Below are 16,200 nucleotides of genomic sequence, written 5' to 3'. Positions count from 1 at the left end.
GTTATTCGAGCAAGACCTTGGTTCCTTCCGCGCTAGTCAAAACGATGCCCAGGTTCTGCTTCTCCCCTCCAACAGGCTCATTAGGTACACCGGGAGGAAGTCGAATGTTAGGATATCTTTGCAGGATCTTGACGATTGCATAGCTCGACTCCATTATTGCATAGTCCTCTGTCCAAGAAGTCAACATTACTCTGATAATTTGGGAGAACCGATATTAGTACGGAAGCAATCGCACTCACTGCCGAGACATACGCGTGGTCCACCATGAAAATCTAAGAAGCCACCGAGCCCAGCTTTGCGGATCAAGTCACCATCTTCCCACCGACTCGGTCGGTATACGCAAGCATCAGGACCATATATAGCTTCGTTTCGATGCAGATGATATGTGGACCACCCGAGGCCAACGCCTTTGCGGAGTAAGACGGGTGATTCGCCATCTGGCCCACCGCCGCGGGGCAAGATGGTAGTACGGATTGCGAAGCGGACATTGACAGGAAGTTGCGGGTACAGACGAAGTGCTGGTAAAACGTGAGTCAATCAAATTGTCGAGGCAAGTAAAATAGGCTATTCATGACGTACTCTCATTGAGGCAACACCTCAGGAATGGAAGTTGTTGAATATGTTTCCGCGTAAGAATGCCACTGTTGGGGGTTGCTGCGCTCGCCATCTCGGATCTCAGACGATTTATCAAGTCAGGATTGCGGACGAGGTGGAAACTGTTTCTTGCTTAGCATGCAAGCCAAAAATTGCTTGAAACATGAGTGTGCGAACTGACAATGTCCAGCTGAGAAGACAGGCAGTAGTGTCTCTACCGGCTATGAGAACGTGCAACAACTGATCCCGAACAATGTTTCGATCATGCGTATCACGCCAGAGGTCTACAATGAAAGAGTATTTATTCATGGCAGCTTCTTCGCCATGTTCCTCCATGAAGTCCAGTGCTTTATCGGAGAAGAAGGTGGCCCAGTCCCGAACGCCCTTGCAAGCGTCTCGGAATTTCCTTGGCGTATAGAGCCAGGAAAGATCGGCTAGACGGAGTCTTATAGCTGAAATCAACGTCGCATAGTCGAAATTGTCGCGGAGAGCAAGCCTTTCATGTTCGGGAAGGCTGTGATGTGGCTCACCGAAAAGAAGATGCGTAGTGGTACCCAATGTGTACTCAAAAAAGTGAGGCTGCATATCCACAACAGTAGACGTCTGTGACTCGTGCTCAAGAGCGCGGACAAGTATGTCTGTATGCTCTTCAAATGCCGTGAGCTCGGAGTCTCTGATGCGTGAAAACTGACGACGTAATAGCTCCCGAGAGTGGCGCCAAGCTGGCCCGTCTTGCGTGAAAATACCTTCACCTAGCAGGGGCATGAGCCCTATCCGGCGGGAACCTAAGCCGAAGTCCTCGAAACGAGTGCTCAAGATTGCTTCGATGTTAACAGGATCGGTTATGATATAGCCTTCTCCGAGAATATCAATCCTCAGAGTCGGAGCAATCTTCATATACCGTGTCTGGAACTCTAGCAAACGGCCGCTAGGCAACGCATCGTACTGGCGCTTGAGAAGATCAAGCGCAAAAGGCCATCTATATGGTAGAGTGGCCTGTACCGGCTTGCAACCGTGTTGAGCTCCGATAGCTTCCTCTTCCAGCTGAACTTTTCTATATTGCAAATACCATCTGACGCAATATGCCAGTGTTCCTGCGAGAAAAAAGCTGCGCAGAAGGAGGAATGGCCAACCGCTGTGTGCAGTAGGGCCTATAAGAGGTGTGGACGACATCCTCGTGGAGATATGGTCAAGGTGTTACCCGCAATAGAACACAAGATTGAAGGTCGGTATTCAAGAAGGTAACAGTAATAGCAGACACAGAATCGTAGAAGTAGGCCGGGTGATGTAAAGCCTGGAATTTCATGTTCGTGCTAGAGCTACATCACGAATATGTTGGTGTGAGGATGTTGGCTTCCGGCTGACCGGCTTTACCGGCTTTGGAAAACAACATCGGGATACATGCTATTCTTGGTCAATTGCATGCTTTATTGGTTTTGGAATATGTATGCCATGCACCCAGCCTTGGTATGATATATAATGATGATAATCGCAGCCACCCGATTGGATGCCTGATTTCTCTACAGCACTCCAACAGTAGCCGGGCAGATTCGTGTCGTTACACAAGCGAAACCAATCCAATCAACTTTTTCAGATCCGGGATAACAATGTGTTTGTAGCACCCAGCTTTGCGGCAGGCTGGCACGGCTGGTTGGCGCTAATATCCTTTATCACACCAATGAATTTGCCAAACATCACAAGCCGGCCGGTAATCTAGTTGGTAGACTCGGCTTGGCTTTTTTTTGGGTCCATTTGATAGCCCGGGTTTGCACCCTCTGCTTCCCTGGCTCAAACTTGTCGGTCGTTCACAGGATCCGCGTTCATTGCATCGAGATGTCCTCTGGGGATTCTGGTTTGCCTTCAGCCTCCGATCTCATCACCTACATTGGCGTCCCGCTGACGGTTATTGGATTGCTTCCAATCATTTACAATGTTGTTGCCACTCTGATCCATCTGCACAAGATCAAGCGGGTGCTACGCCGCAACGGAATTTCTCCACCACTCCGCTCAGATATCTTCAACCGCATTGTTGAAGTGGAGTTTCCCAGGTACCGTATTCAATCACCGCAGAGACAACCCAGTGATGATACCACAGAACATCAACCAATTGTTTCAAATGACGATATTCCTCTAAGAAATCTGAGCCCAACGACATCGACATTGAGAGAAGAATACCTTCCACCGCTACAAGGCGGTGATATTCCCGGAGGTAGTTGGTCATTCTTGAAATGGAAAGGGCACCAAATTGGGACCAGAACCCAAAGAACGCAACCTGGAGACAATCTCCGACAACCGCGGGCTCAAATACGTTTCTGGGATCTGATCCTTCGACTTTACCGGTCGGCTCGTGTGACAGTCGCAGCGCTTATACCCATACAAACAAATCAAATATGAACCTCATATTTGATTGTTTGGCTGATTTCTCGCGCTATATTTGATTGTTTGACTTATTTGATGAATATTTGATTAATTTGCTAGAAATTTCTATAGCCCGTTTAGAGGTGTAAATAATGCAGTGGATTCTGCGCCGGAGCCGCCGAAATTTTTTCGGCGGGCCCACTTTAATACCGGAGGTCCGGTGTTCGAATCCGGGTCCGGGCGGCCCCTTTTTTACCGTATTTTCTCGGTATATTATTATTATATTCGGGCCCACCCTTAGATTCTAGATTTGATCAAATATACTAAATATATGGGCTAGAATATTTGATTGTTTGACTTACTGAAATTCCTATATTTGACTGTTTGTTTGACTTATTTGTTTGATTGATTTGAATGGGTATAAGCGCTGGACAGTCGATACAACGGGGTGGTGTGAGCTCCAAGAAAGGCCACTTTGGGTGCGAGGTCGTCACTTGATGACTCTGAGTGACACTCCGCAGGAGTCGACTTTGATACTTCAGGTGGCCTCCTACCATGACTCTGAAAGCTCAATTTCCCTTGAGTTCGTTCGGTCAGGTTCGAGGAGCGACTGGTCGTCTTTCCTCAGAGATGGACCAGTGAGATTCACTACGCATGGATCTATCACTCTCCCGTGTCACCACCACCGGGATCACAGACACCGGGAGCCAGCGGATGAAGTAAAGAGTGACTCTGGTTCAATAACTTGCGATGTGACAAATAATGGGTTGGTAGCTGCGTATCCAAGCTCCAGAAAATGTGACTCGTTCAACATCGAACATCTGCGGACCGATAATGACCTCAGTCACCAGGGGATTTGGTTCGCCAGCTGCGCAATGGCACTGTACGCGGAAAGCTCAACCCCAATTTTGCATTACAGAGTTCCAACCAATATACGCCGACTCGCAAAGCCAGATTCCATTCCGGAAGGCGTTATCAGGTTACTGTATGGCAAGGGAATCGAAGAAATATCGCCCATATTTACCCGCAAATACCTCAAATCGGAGGGAAGTAGCCAGGAAGAGCAAATACATACATCACCAATAGACAACAACATTTGGAAAGAGAGAGAGATAGAAAGTCAGTGTTATATGCACGTCTAGAAAGGTGAATTTCGAATATCGTGGCTAATCATGATAGCAGTACGCAAGAAACGCCGCGCTGAATTCGATAGCGACGTCAAACGCATAGAAAAAGCTCTTCACACGCCTGCTATGACAGGTACGGAGCTTCGTGAGGCCACCCTCGGTTGGTTGCGCTCCCGAGATCACATCCCAGCCATGCAGACGATGGAGGAAGCCACAAAGACTATATTGTTTCGTATGGTGACTGAACAAGCTTTTGCTAAGTCTCTGTGCCAAGTACTAGATGATTGGAATAAATGGGCGGACAAAGGTGAAATGAGCGTGAAGCACTTTTGCATCATCAATCAAATCAAAGTCACCTTTGCCCAGGCGAGCCTGGTGATTGTAGTTCTTGCTGGTCTCGAGAATGGGCCAGCTTCCGAATTGAACATTATGCAGGAATGCGCAGAAAAATGGGAGTATGTGGAACTAGGGTAGTCAGTCGAGCGTCGCGTAGCTGAGAGTCGTAAAATAACATGATTTGAGTTCCGTCTTCCTGCTTTGTTACTATCCGCCCGTTGGTACCATTACGAATCAATTCTCGTCAATTCCTGAGATACAACCCGTTTCGGTCTCTTACAAATAATTATAATGAGAGAGGAGAAAACTATTCATGGAACGCCTTCAAAGAAAGCGATTCAACCCTGAAAAAGATGGTGGGCAATGTCAAACTTTCTGACACCCTTCACAGCATCGAAAATTTGATCGGTTCCAGAAGGTTCCTCGAACTGAAGCCAACATGGAGTTGAAAATCTCCTACGGGAATGCGCCAAGTCTGAGCATCAGTGTCCCAGTAGCTGAAGTCTCAACGATTCAACTCGAAAGCAACCTCGCGGGTCTCCCCTGGACCTAGCTCAACCTTTGAGAAGCCTCGAAGGACCTGGACAGGTGTGCCAGAGGGAGCCGAATCAGTAGGCAGTGACAAGTAGAGTTGAACAACGGTTGCGCCGCTTCGATCGCCGGTGTTCGCCACTTGAATCGTCGCGTTCGCCACGGGAAGGAATAGGTCGCTCAGAGGTACTGAAGACTCATTCGCAGCGCGAGCCAAAGGTGCCATGTTTGCTGTCAAAGCCTTGACTGAGAGGTCGGACGACAGGTCGAAAGTTGTGTAGCTTAGACCAAATCCAAACTCGTACAGCGGCTCGATTCCCTCGGCGTCGAAATGACGATAGTCGATATTTAGACCCTCGGTAAAGTTGGCTTGCCACGCACCAGGAGAAGAAACCTCATCGCTTGTCAGGTTCGTAACCGGGATGTCATAGCCCGCTTCAGTCTTTGGAATGGTGTAAGGCAGTCTACCAGATGGGTTGACGTCGCCCCAGAGGACGTCAGCGATGGAATTACCAGTCTGTTCGCCAGGCAGGTGAGCGGCGATGATGGCGCGAACATTAGGATGGCTAGCCCATGGCATGGTGTTGACACCAACGGAATGGGTGATCACAACAGTATTGTTGCACATATTCGCAACCTGGGTGACCACTGTTGTGGAGTTCCAATCTGCCTCAAAGGAGACGCGGTCGAATCCCTCTGCGGCAAAGGTCTTGAGGAAGACGATGCATACATCGGGCACGGGGTAAATGCTATGGAAGTCCCCAGCTGCGAGACGTTCATTGTTGAGGATGTACTGCAGGCGAGCCCCAAAGCCCTTGGCTCGCTCCTTGATGGCGTCCAGCGGGGTAACCACGTACGTATGGCGAACGCTACTAGAGCCCCCGCCAATGTCTAAAGTTCCGTACTCGAACCCGACGTTCGTTGCAGGAGGGTCTTGGTAGATCAAGCCGTCCGTCAAGTCGCCAGCATCATTGCCAAAGACACCAATGTTCATAGGAGTCATGAGAGGCAGCGTGTCATTGTTTTTGAGCAGGACAACACCGGCGGCCCCTATTTCTCGGATGAGCTTCGCGTGGTCACCACGTACATCTCTGGCAGGAGTGTTGCTGACAAGATCTCCTAAATTTTGTTGATACTGGGTTGCGATGACTGAGAGAGTTGAAGGATCCAGGCTCGGGAAGCTGCTATCATCTTGGCCTAGGAGGTAGTACTGCGTCAAAATACGACGAACCATCTCATCTAAGCGATTTGTAGAAACGCTGCCATCTTGAACGGCATCTTTGACGTGGCTTCCGAACCATGAAGTACCCTGTCCGGGTACAGTTGTGCCAGGCATTTCCATATCCAGGCCAGCGTTGATAGAGGCCGCAGTTGAGTGTGTGGCATACCAATCAGACACGGTGTACCCCTCAAAACCGAGCTCATCCCGCAGAATACCAGTCAGCAGCTTCGAGTGCTCGCAAGTGTATGTCTGGTTGAAACGATTGTAACTACACATGACTGCGGCAGGCTTCGCGTTGATGGCATCCATGAAAGGCCAGAGGTAGAGCTCGTGAAGGGTGCGGTCGTCCATGTTGGTAGATACGGCGTCGATGTTGGATCCATCAGGAAGGGTGACATTAGTGCGTTGCGTTTCTTGCTCGTTGCCGATGAAGTGTTTCGTGATTGACTGAACACCCACGCTTTGGAGGCCTCGAATAGAGCGATCCATCGCGATGCCGGTGGGGTAGGGATCGGGAGAAAACCCCTCCCAGACACGACCTCCAAGCGGATGACGGGCGAGTGGCCCTGCCACGGGACTTGAATTCAATATGTTAGCACAAGAACGCTTTATTCCATGAGAACGATAAGGTTTACCCTAAGCAAGCATGCATGCCCTTTGCTCGAAATTCTTCGCCGATGGCCACCGCACGACGGTACATCAAGTCCGCATCCCAAGTTGCAGCAGCTGTCAAACCCGCTGGAAACACACTTGTAAGATCGGCACGGTTCACGCCAGACCAACCGTCTGAGTAACAGATGCCAGAGAAGTTGAGACGCGGGATTGCACCAATGCTGCCGATGCAACCAAGGCCGGTCAGCGGGTTCGCACCGGTGACGATTGCCGTTTTCTCTTCGAGGGTAAGTTCTGCTAGAATTGCATTGGCCTTCGAAACGGCGGTGTCCCAGTTAACTTCATGATTGTTAGCTGCCACTTCCACCGCCTGTTTGGAATACGATCATTAGCTTACCAAACGTGTTAGCTACAGCGGAGGCAAGGCCAGCGCAAAGCAACGCAGAAAAGACAGTCGAACGCATCTCAGTGTTCTCAATGGCTCTGAGTGTAAGAAGTAGGTAAATTATGGATTGAGATCGGACAGAAAGTGCCATGAATTGGAAGGAGGTCACTCTTATAAACATTAAACACTAACATTATAAGCCTCTGCATAGGTGCATCGGTGTCAGGCCTCGCCGGTCAGGCCTCGTTAGTTAAGGGATAGCTTAGGGGGTATAAAGAGGGGGACTAAGTAATAAAGGAGTAGCTTAGGTATATATAGAGCGCTAGTAATATACCTTAAAAAAAGGGTAGATTTTAATAATTTATTTTTTAGACCTTAATAATAATTAACCTCTATAAACTTCTTTTTTATATTATATACTTATTAATAATTTAAAATCTCTATTTATAAAAGGGACTAGGTTAGAAATTTAAAATATTAATAAAAACGAGATATAATAAGAGAGCGTAGTCGGTATTATAATAATAATAAAAAAACGACTTTTTTTTATTAAACCCCCTAGAGTTACTTTCTCTTTAATAAATAATATAAAAACGAAGCGTAATAAGATAAATAATATAATAATAATATAAAAGGACCGTATTACTGAAAATATTAATAAATTTTAAATAAAATAACGAACCTCCTACCCTTATTTATTAATACTTAAACCGAATAATAAGTAATAAGTTAGTAAAGTTATAAGAATAAGAACAATAATTAAAAAAAAAAATCTTATTATAACGTATAAAGAGCGCTTATATAAAAAATAAGTAGATGTAGAATACTTATAAAGCTCTTTAAATAGCCCGGCCCTCGTATTAAGAGCTACGGTCTTAGCTATAATAACCTTAAATATTAGCTTTAATATAAATAAGAACGTAAACCTCCGGATTAAAAATAGTTTAATAAGCGAAGCTATACTTAAAGCGCTACTTAAGTAATAATAAAATAACGAGTTTATACTACCTAAGCCCCTATTTACTAACTCCTTTTTAACTTAAATAAATATTATAAATAGAACGTTTATATTTAGACAGCTATCCCTCTTTAACTTATTATATATTAATAAATCGGTATAGGATTTATAAAGCTTTTTTTTTAATTATTATTATTATTTTAACTTATAGGCTTAATAAATAAGAATAAATTATAATAAAGTAATATATATAGTTAACTACTTAAGTAGTAATATAAAGACTTTTTAAATATACTATATTTTTAATTATTAAAGGACCCCTGGGTTTATAATAAACTAAGTTATATAAGAAGAACTAAAGACCTTTTTATAAAATAACCTATTTAATCTCGCTAATTAAGGAATAGTAGTAAATATATAACTAAATAGTACTTCGTAAAGTTAAAAAAAAAGAGTTAACGAGTTCGTTAGTTATATTAATAAGCTCAAGATAAAATTAGAATATATTTTAATAAAAAAATAGAGGATTTTTATATTAATAAGTAAGCTACGGCCCGAATTATACTTCGTAATAGTATTATAAATAGAACTTCTATAAACTCGCTTATAGTTAATATTACTAATAAAACGTATTAAATAATCCTTATTATTAATAAGGAGCTTATAAACGTCCCCTAAGTAATATTCTAACTTAAACTCGAACGAATTAATAAGAAAATACCGGGGTATTAATAAGTTAAATACGTAAAAAATATACTATAACTTACTTAATAAAAATACTACGTACTATAATTATAAAGAGACTAGCTATATTATAAAGAATTATTTATAATTATAAGAGTAATATTAGTAATATTATAATTATAATAAAACCGGGTACTTTATTAATAACTACCCGAGCGTTATATACTATAAATATAACTAAAAGGAGTATAAGGCTATTAGTTATTAATTAGACCTCGCTTTAACTAAATAGCGCGGATTAATAATAAGCTTAAATACTATTTTAATAAAAAAAGTAGTTAGTAATTAATAAGGGCGGCGCTTAAATATCTTAACTTATATATACCTAAACTACGTATAAAAAAAGCTAAGCGCCCTTATTAATTTAGGAATAAAAGGGAACGTAGTTAGTATTAGGCTATTTAATAACTTTAATACTAATTTACGAATTTACTTATTATTATAGTTAGTAAACATTAAGAATAAATAAATAGAGACGCTAAGAAGCTACTACTTATAACTTCGAATTATTAATAATAATTACGTAACGGAGATATAGTTATATCGCTTCGTAATAGCTAATATTATAATACTTATACTTATTTTCGGTTTTCCCTAACTAGAGGATATTAACTTACTAATTAGTTAGAAATAAAAAAAGTAGTAATATCTAATTTATAAATAATATATCCGCTTAAACGCCCTAAAAAAGGGGTTACTAAACGACTTAGTTTTAGTAATACTCGTATATATTATAATTAACTTAGTTATAAATAGTAATATAGTATTAGCGAGCGTAATTAAGGATTAAAAGCTACGTTACTAAGACTTTAATAACTTATTCTTAAAAAAAAGGCTATTTTATTACTAAATAAAGTACTATACGACTACTATATTGAACTAAATAACGTAGCGCTTATTTCCTAAGGACCTATTTACTTATTATTAAACTATAAGCTCGAGATCTTATATAATTATTTAATAAAAATAAAAGCTAGGGGCTAGATACGCCCCTCTATAAACCTGGCTAAAATACTTATTTCTTTTATATTTAAAAAAAGAGGAGAGCTACGACTTTACGTTAATTATAGAGCGATTAATAAGATTATATAAAAAGATAGAACGCTACTACTACTAATTAAAGAGATATTAAATAGACTATTTAATACTTCTATTTTTATAAAGCTAGACCTTAAAAATATATATTATTATATATATATAGCTAAGAGCGATGAATAAAAAACGGCTTTTTATACTAAATATAAATAGTTCAAATACTTAGTTATACTTTTTAAGCTAACTAACGCGCCCGTAACTTTTTAAGTATATATTAATAACGTTCTAAGCGGCTTAGTTAATACTATCTATATTATATATTTAAATAATATTTTAATATATAGTAATAACTACGTAGTATATAAGGAGTACGTATAGAGCGTACTATAAAAATTATAATAATAGAACTTATATTTAAATAGTAGTAAATATAAGTTCTATATATTACGTATAGGATTTTTAGAGTATATTATATTTAATAAAAGCGTAGAAATAGAACCCGCGCGTACTAAAGCTATAACGAATTAGTTATTTTTAAAAAGCGTTAAAAATATATAAATATTCTTTAGATTTACGGGGTTTTATTATAAATTTATTAGTAACTACGCTAAGATAATAGTACTTTTAATAGACTTATTAAAGAAAGTAAAACTAGGATAGTTAGAGCTATTAATACTTATTATAAAGTTATTTAAAAGGCTATTAATAGTATTTATTAACGTACTAATATTATAATATTTTAACCTTATTTTATTTATATAATTATAAATAAATACTTTAGCTCGAGCTATTAGCTTAGTAATTACGTAATTATTTAAGGGTAATTAGTACTTAATTACTTATAAATTAAGGAAATTAATAAATACGGAGAGTTATTATAATACGGGAAATACGGAGCTATTAGTTATTATAAACGTACTAAGGAACTAGTAATACTACTTTGCTTATAGCTAAAATTAAGTTATAATATTTATAAATTATTTTAATTTATAGTTTTTAAATATAAAAAAGAGGCTAAACGGGAGATAGTTACGCTAGCTAAATAAACTCGTAGTGTTTAATATTAAAATTAGGTTTAAGCTAAGTATAAAGAACTTAGTAAATAAATTATTATAAAGACCTAATTATAATAAAAGTAATAATAATAATAGAGCGGAAAAGCTATTATTAAAAATAAAAGAAGACTTTTATAATATTAAAAACTTATAAAAGCTTTTTAGAATTATAATAATAAAGTATATAAAAACGAGCTATAAGAATAGCTCTTAAATAAAAAAGATAATAAGTATTTTAGAAATAGAATTAGTAATAATACAGAGAAATAAATAAAAAAAGTTAAGAGCTCTAGTTTAAGGGAACTCTAAAGAGTACTTCGAGAGGTATAACAGGGCTACGAGCCTAGGGTATTAAAGTTATAGTATAGTACTTAAAAAGCTATTTAAGCTTATTATTAAAACTATAAATTATAAACTACTCGTTTTATAAAACTCTAATATAATAAGAGTACTTAAAATAGTATTTAATAAGGAGGGGTTATTAATAATAAGTTAATTACGGGCTACTTAATAAGAGGATACTTTTATAAAAGATAAGTAATAAACTAAAAAAAACTAACGGCCTCGCTTAGTTAAGAAGAAGTAATAATAGAGCTAAGTATATAACTCGAGAGGGTTATTATATTATAGTAACTGCGCCTATATATTATTATATAAGGGGTTAAAAAGAGAAGTTATTAAAGTATATTATAATATACCTATAGCGGAATATTATAATATAAAGCGGACGATAGTATTATAACTTAATATATATAACTAAAACTAGGGCCCGCCCCGTAAGCTTATGGTAGTTATAGTATATTATATATATAAGAATACGGGAATATAAAGTAATTCTTATAGAACAGAAGAACTATAAATAAGTTATATATAAATAAGAAGTAATAATTACATAATAAAATAATTACTATAATTATTTTAAATAATCGCTTACTAATATTTACTAAGTAATTACTTAACAAATAAGAGTAATTATTAATAAAAAATATATTTATAAGCGGACTTATATATAGTATAGATTTAAGCCGGGCCTAAAGATAGACTTTTTATAGCTTTTTTAGTAATTAACTTAGTATTAAATCTTACGATCGCTTTTAGCTATTTTTATTAAAAACCCCTTTTAATAAGACTACGATTAATTACTAAAACCTTATTTATTTTATAACTTATAAATATAGTTTTAAAAAAGCTATTATAATTATAAAACTATTTACTTAGTATTCGTAGCCTTAACTTTTACTAATATACTTATTATAACTAGCTAGTCGTAATACTTTAATTACTCTTATTTAATAAGTTTATTTTATAAAAAACTAACTAAATAATACGAATATATTAACCGTTAATAATAATAGTACGGCGTAGCTTATTAAAATAATTATACTTACTATTTAATAATTATATAATATAATATTTAAACTTAAAAATAAGAATAAATAACTTTATATTTAGCTTATAGCGCCCCGACCTCCCTTAGTACTTAGAGCTAAGTACTCTAAATTAGAACCCTACGACGGGTCCCCGGATACTTTTTAAGGATTCTTTATTTAAACTAGAGCTTATTTATACTATTATAAGACCTTTTTTATTACTAAAGCTAATAAAGTCTATTACGTAGTTTTATTTTTTAAAAAGGATGCCCTTATTTAGTTCGAACCTTTTATAAAAAACTACTTTAAGAACGAATGTAATATTCAAAATAAAATATTTAAAAAAATCTTTAATAATTATAACGAGTTTAAAAAAAAACTTAAGGAGACTTTTAATAATCCCGATAAAGAACGAATTACTAAACGAAGGCTTATAACCCTTATATAAAAAGGGTTAATAAGTAAGTATATATTTAAATTTAAATAAATTATTTCTAAGCTCGATTAGGGTAACGAAGTACTTATAGTAGCCTTTTATTACGGCCTAAAAAGAAAATTTAAAAAACCTTTTTTTATTAAGACCGACTTAATAAACTTTATAATTATATCGATATAATAATTAAAATTAATAATTAACTTTACGAACGACGCCTCGAATATAAAAAATAAAACGCTTAGAATAACTAATCTAAGCTTAATAATAAACGTAAGTATAGATTAATAACTATTATAACCGGGTATTATAGCGGATTAATAGACCTTAGTATTACTAAAAAAAAATATTTCGATAAAAAAAGGACCTTAAATACTATAATTATAATAAACTAAGATATATAGCTAGAGATTATTAATAACCTAAGCGTATTTAATACTAACTTATTTTAAAAAAGCGAGCTAATATTATAAGTAAAGAAGTTCCTTATAAATAACTCTTATAAATAGCTTATTATAATAATAACTACTTTACTTATTAAAATAATAAAAAATAAATAGGATAGTACTTTAAATAACTTAAAAATAATAAACGATTTACCTTATTATTTATTAAAACTTTAATAATAATAATAAGAAAAGAAGAGATACTTACTTATTAACCCTATACTCTTAAAAAGAATATTGAATACTTTATTATACTTTCTTAAATTTATAAAAATATAAAAAAAAAAAGGGTAAAACGGACCCTATTATAAAGAATACTTAACTTTTTTAAAAAATAAATTAAGTAAAGACTCCTAGCTAATATAAAAGAGTAGCTCCTTAAGTTTTAAAAAAGAGGACCCGATATAGAAAAGATTATAAGTAACCTCGTATATATAATATAACGAAACTATATAAACTAAAAATAATTTATTAAGTTTAAAAAAGGACTCGATTTAGATAAAATCCTAACTAAGTTTATTTATATAATATAAAAAATAGACGGTAACAAAAGATTTATTTATAAAGTTAAAGAATAGTTTAAGGACCTTATATATAAAGATAAGATCGAAGTATTTAAGAGACCGACTCTTAATTTCGGAATTATTAATAAAAAAAGAATCGATTTTAAAATTAAAAAGAAGATATTAAAATAGGAACTAGTTCTTTTTATTTTAATAAAGTAAAATTATTTTATAATTCGGACGAACTTCGTAACGTTACTTAACGACATATTTAAATAGAGATTGAGTATAAAGTATTATTTAATATTAATAATACTAGTTTTAAAAAGAACGACGATAAACTACAATATAAATATATTTATTTATTTAAAAATAACTAAATTATTTAGTTTTATAAAACTAGAGAACGTAAAAAGGTTATAATAACCCCTTATATAAATAAAAATTACTCTTTACTTAACCCCAAGGACCCCTTTTATAAAGAATTATTTTAAGTAGAATGCTTAGATAATAAATATTTTTAGTACCTCGTATATAAATAAAATAGTCGTTTTTATTTACGAAAATATAATAATAAATATATTAGGGATATTTACGTAGAAGACTAACTATTTAGTTAAATATTACTAAGCTTTAATAATAACAATAAAGTAATATTTAGCCTAAACCCTAACTTCTTTATAAAGTACTTTAATAATAAATATATAAATTAAGAAGACTATAAATACGACTAATACTAAATTTATTATATTAGAAAAACTAAGGTATAGAGGGAATACTAAGAAAAATACGAATAAAGGAACTATTTAAAGAGATAAATAATAAAAAATTAAAAAAGCTAATTATAAAAGAACGACGAAAGGCAAAAAAGGAAGAAAAGTTCTTATATATAACTAAATAACGTAACGACGCATACTTACGAGTTAACTTTAATATTTATAAACGAGGATTAAACGTTATTATTAATAATAGCGTATAAAAAACCTATATCTTACTAAAAGTAATAAATAAACTTAATTTATTATAAGTATAAAAGGATAACTTATATTAACTATAAATAGTAAAAGGAGAACGAGTTAATTATAATTACGGATATATTAATTAAGAGACCGTATACTTCTTAATATATATTAATAATTAATAAAAATAACTATAGTATAATATTATAAAAATCGGAGATATTAACGTTATTTTAAGGATCTCGTAGTTATGAAAATATAACTTATAAATAAATTAGACTATTAGCTAGGTCTTCTAAGAAAGTTTAGTTATTAAACGACTTGAAGAAAAAGGGTTTAAACGGATTTCTAAGAACTCTTAAAAAACGAAAATAAATATAATATATAGCTTTTATTAAAATAATAAAAAGCTTTAAAAAGTTTATAACTAGTACTAACGATTAGGGATCGTAACGATTCTAAACTATACTTAAAGAGTATTAAATATATATAAAACTATTTATAAAACTTAAAGAAATAGGATTATTAGAATATAGTAACTAGGATATAGAAATCGAACTTAAAGAAGGGATATAACCTAGGTTCTATTTAATACACTTAATAAATTAAGAAAAATAAGAGTACTTTAACGACTATATTAATAAGAAACTCGAAAAAGGATATATTTAACTATTAAATTCTCTAGCCGGATTCCCTTTATTTTTTATATTAAAAAAAGATAAAAAAATAAGACTTATTATTAATTATAAAAGACTTAACGAAATTACGAAAAAGAATTACTACCCCTTACTACTTATTACTAAGCTTAGAAATCTATTTTATAGAGCTAACTAGTTTACTATTATAGATCTCAAAAAAGTATTTAATTAAATTCGGATTAAAAAAGGAAATAAATAGAAAACGGTATTTTAAACTTATAGAGGACCTTTTAAGTACTTTATTATACTTTTCGGATTTATTAATATTTTAGTAACTTTTTAAATAATAGTTAACTACGTACTCCGGGAGTACGTTAATATTTTTATTATTATTTATATTAATAATATCCTTATTTTCTCCCCCGACTTTAAAATATATAAAAAGTATATTTATATAGTATTCTAAAAGCTCTAAGATACTAAGCTATATACCGAACTTTCTAAGTACGAGTTTTATATATAAAAAGTAGACTTCTTTAAATATACTATTATACTAAGATAAATTTATATATAAGTATTAAAAATAAAAGTAGTTGGGGATTAGCTTATATTATAAAACGTTAAAGACGTATAAGGATTTTTAGGATTCGTTAACTTTTATTAACGATTTTTTAAAAACTATATTAATATAATTAGACTTTTTAATAATTTAATATAAAAAGATAACCTATTTATTTAGGACCCTAAGTATAAAAAACTATTTATTAAAGTTAAGAATATAGTCGTTTTTAAACTAATTATTATAATCCTAGACCCCTAAAAACCTTTTAAAATCGAGACTAATATTTTAAATTTTATTATAAGAGCGGTCTTAAGATAATAAGATAAGTAAAA

General features: G+C 34.4%; 4 protein-coding genes across 4 annotated transcripts; 2 read left to right on the top strand and 2 right to left on the bottom strand.

Moving 5' to 3' along the window:
- Nucleotide 1: 1 nt before the first annotated feature.
- Nucleotides 2–1,900, bottom strand: CLUP02_06529 (cytochrome P450 CYP4/CYP19/CYP26 subfamilies; the record flags this gene model as incomplete). The annotated part of the gene is made up of 5 exons (XM_049285528.1): nucleotides 2–168; nucleotides 240–518; nucleotides 580–716; nucleotides 776–1,745; nucleotides 1,810–1,900. 5 exons carry the CDS (start codon nucleotides 1,898–1,900, stop codon nucleotides 2–4), a joined length of 1,644 nt encoding a protein of 547 aa, XP_049142671.1.
- A 137-nt stretch (nucleotides 1,901–2,037) lies between these two features.
- On the top strand, nucleotides 2,038–4,864 carry CLUP02_06528 (uncharacterized protein; the record flags this gene model as incomplete). The annotated part of the gene is made up of 6 exons (XM_049285527.1): nucleotides 2,038–2,061; nucleotides 2,121–2,146; nucleotides 2,214–2,943; nucleotides 3,474–4,071; nucleotides 4,135–4,534; nucleotides 4,807–4,864. The coding sequence occupies 6 exons, from the start codon at nucleotides 2,038–2,040 to the stop codon at nucleotides 4,862–4,864; spliced, it is 1,836 nt and encodes a 611-aa protein (XP_049142670.1).
- Nucleotides 4,865–4,920: 56 nt separating this feature from the next.
- CLUP02_06527 (glycosyl hydrolase family 3 N terminal domain-containing protein) lies at nucleotides 4,921–7,316 on the bottom strand (the record flags this gene model as incomplete). Its single annotated transcript, XM_049285526.1, has 3 exons — nucleotides 4,921–6,745; nucleotides 6,804–7,119; nucleotides 7,178–7,316. The coding sequence occupies 3 exons, from the start codon at nucleotides 7,314–7,316 to the stop codon at nucleotides 4,921–4,923; spliced, it is 2,280 nt and encodes a 759-aa protein (XP_049142669.1).
- Nucleotides 7,317–15,346: 8,030 nt separating this feature from the next.
- CLUP02_06526 (uncharacterized protein) lies at nucleotides 15,347–15,502 on the top strand (the record flags this gene model as incomplete). Its single annotated transcript, XM_049285525.1, has 1 exon — nucleotides 15,347–15,502. A coding segment is annotated over one exon (156 nt), but the record flags the coding sequence as incomplete, so codon positions are not given.
- Nucleotides 15,503–16,200: the final 698 nt, after the last annotated feature.

The sequence above is a fragment of the Colletotrichum lupini genome, chromosome 3 (assembly GCF_023278565.1).
Source record: "Colletotrichum lupini chromosome 3, complete sequence".
Lineage (NCBI taxonomy): Eukaryota > Fungi > Ascomycota > Sordariomycetes > Glomerellales > Glomerellaceae > Colletotrichum > Colletotrichum lupini.
The sequence above is the reverse complement of the archived record's forward strand: the minus strand, read 5'-3'. Positions and strand labels throughout refer to the sequence as shown.